At 35.9% G+C, this 3,090-nt stretch overlaps 1 protein-coding gene across 1 annotated transcript in view; it reads left to right on the forward strand.

Moving 5' to 3' along the window:
• Positions 1-3,090, forward strand: part of LOC104780632 (serine/threonine-protein kinase ATM-like) — a 35,256-nt gene that overhangs the window by 23,969 nt on the left and 8,197 nt on the right. The window contains 7 exon segments of the mRNA XM_019244691.1: positions 536-670; positions 940-1,053; positions 1,547-1,594; positions 1,686-1,790; positions 2,077-2,163; positions 2,421-2,738; positions 2,962-3,074. Of these exon segments, the coding sequence (XP_019100236.1) occupies positions 536-670; positions 940-1,053; positions 1,547-1,594; positions 1,686-1,790; positions 2,077-2,163; positions 2,421-2,738; positions 2,962-3,074 (920 nt within the window).

Raw genomic sequence — 3,090 nt, forward strand, 5'->3', positions numbered from 1 at the left:
TTTGACAGGTTATGCCAGAACATAGCAATGCTGAAAGCTGAAATCTCGGAGCTTCTATTCCCTAGTGTTATTGTTAGTCTTGCAGGAAGGATTGGGACGGATATCAATTTACACAAATTAATAACGTCACAGGTAAATCTTGTATTTTCTGGACCTACCAGTAGTGCTTAATTTTCTAATTGCTTGCATTGCTCTTCTCTGGATATCTCTGTTTGTTGATTCAAATCCACTCCCATTGCGTTCCCTTTTTTGGTTTTGTCTATTGTACATATTTGCTTACTTTACTGTTTCCCACCTTGACTCCTTCTCGACTTTTTCGTACAACCGAATTTAAATCTATTTTAGAACTTTGGTTGTTTGTTTTCTTTGTTTTTGTTGATGAGCTGAGCATTATACTTGGCATTTGCTAATTCTAGTTGTATACCATAAGGTTCTACCTGGTGGCTGCTTCATGATTTTCCTTAAGAGTTGTGTATGTTGCAGAGACAGAAAATTTGTAGTCACTTTTGCTAAAGCTTGTAATCCCCATTGGCAGGTGAAAGAGTATATCTTCATTGATTCAAACAAGCTAACAAAGTCGAAGCAAATTATGTTAAATACCCTGAATGAACTGCGGATGTGTTATGTCCTCGAAAGATCGATTTTTTCTGGACAAACTAAGAAAGAAAAGGTTAGGGGTATTGCTTTGAGCACTGATCTGTTTGCCATATTTTTTTTTCAAGTTTCTAAAAAAATAGTTTCTTGCATAAGAAATAAGCTTGAATATCAATAACAGGGAAAGTTATGCTAATCGTAGGTAGTGTATAAGGACAATCTGCTATTTCTATCCTCTTTATAGTGAAATCTGTATCATTTGATTTGATTTGATTTTTATTTTTATTTGTACAAAATATTCTTATGATATATGTTACCAAATCTAACTTTGGGATGCCCTTGCAGAATGCTAAGCATTCTAGCTACAGTTCAAGATCATGTTCCACAGCTACTAAGATTAGAGATGTGGAAACAGCACCAAATGGAATGGCAGCGTCCATAACTACAAATTGGGAAAAGGTTTATTAGCTTCAATTACCATATGCATTGTTACGACTATGAACATTTCTGATCCATAAAATATTTCATGTGTCTGGTGTTTACCAGAAATCTCCTTAAGTGCTTTTAGCTTCCTGCTAAGATTTCCAACTGTTTTACAGGATTTGCAACTATGTTTTACAGGAAAATGTGATAGGCGTCACACCTTTAGTTTTGTTGATTATGATATGCCTTGTTATAATTTTTGTGTTTATGTCACGTAAGAAGAATTGATTACTTTCAAATGATCAACTTTGAGGTTTAGTAACTTTATATTATATTAAAACGATGCATAACGTATTTGTTCCTTGTCAGTTGTGTGCTACTTCTATGATGTAGCCATTTAGTGTTAAAGTTTCAATACATTTGTTGTTTAAGAGTTTTTGTATCATTACATATGGCTCTAGTTAGCTAATCAGTTATTCCTCTTGTTTCTTTAATATCTTCATCATAAAGAGTGCCTTTTGTTGATCAGGTTTATTGGCTTTCCATTGATTATCTTGTTGTTGCCAGATCAGCAGTAGTGAGTCATCACTGTCCTTTTAGATCATTAACCAATTTAAGATCGAGACTTCAAAGCTATTTCCAGTATATAACTCTTCTCGTTTTTCCAGGTATGCGGTGCATACTTGACCGCCTCCATGTATGTTGAGTATTGGTGTGAGGAGAGATTTGGCAATCTAACTCTCGGAGATCCTGATTTTTCTTATCATGATATGGTACTTACAAGAACTGCGTGTTATCAATTGGGGATCAATGAACTAGATAATATTGTTCTCTAGCTCTTTTCCATTTTTTTAACCAAATAACTAATATGCAATCTGTTTTGTGCTTATTGTCATATTTGAAGTTTTCATTTGCTGCATTTTCAAAATTGCAAACTCTGTGGTCTCCATGTAAAAAAGGGGATTACAAATAAAAGTCCCTTTGCATGATTTCATGCAGCAGAGAAAGTGGTTTTGTTTGTATTTATTTCTAATAGTTCCTTTTCTTTGTGGTTAACAGTTGCCGGATCATGTTGAGATACTTGTGTCTGCAATAACAAGAATAAACGAGCCTGACAGCTTGTATGGGGTTATACATTCAAATAAGGTTTGTTTCTGATACTAAAATTCTGTCCTACAGATTGGATATCTCATCCACACATTTGGGAACTCTTGCCTATTGGAAATGGTTGGCTAGTCAGTACTTTTCTCTATGGGTAACATTAACCCCTTTGATGTGAATGCTGTGAGAAAACTGACACGATTCCGCTGCTAAATTCATACAGCGATTTTTAAAAATCTTTTGCTTGTTTCACATATATGACTAATACTCTCTCTTTCTGTTACATGGATGTAATCTGAAAGTTGTCTGCTCAAATAATCACATTTGAGCATGAGGGAAACTGGACAAGGGCACTCGAGTATTATGACTTGCAAGCACGTTCACAGAAAACAGTCGTGCCACGTAGCTTTTCTGAAAATCTAGAGGTGGAACAATCGCAGCCAACAACTAGTGCACGGCATTCTGTTTTTGGTGAAGGGGAGGTCCAGAGACAACCATTCAAAGGACTCATAAGGTCGTTGCAGCAAACAGGCTGTATGCATGTCCTGGATTTGTATTGCCGGGGCTTGATTTCCCGAGAAGGTTGCTTTCAGTATGATCCAGAGTTCATCGAATTGCAGGTATGCATCCTGATTTGGTTAAGTTTTCTCTTTTTTCCAATAAATGGAAGTCATGTCTAAAGAAGGCTGTTGGTTAATACTATTAATATTTTACGGGATAAAGAAAAGATATGATGAATCGGACATCTTGAAGTAGTAGCATAGCAATTAACTAATCGAGCAAGACTCAGTTGTTGTATGTAAGTTGTGGTTTTTAGGTGATAACTCAAATTCTTGCTTGCAGTATGAGGCTGCATGGCGTGCTGGCAAATGGGATTTTTCTTTACTTTATCCGAAAACGCATGGCCAACCTCTGCAACATGTCAAGAACAATAATTATCATGAAAATCTACACTGGTAACACATCTCTACT

This window comes from Camelina sativa, chromosome 4 (assembly GCF_000633955.1).
Source record: "Camelina sativa cultivar DH55 chromosome 4, Cs, whole genome shotgun sequence".
In the NCBI taxonomy this organism is placed as follows: domain Eukaryota; kingdom Viridiplantae; phylum Streptophyta; class Magnoliopsida; order Brassicales; family Brassicaceae; genus Camelina; species Camelina sativa.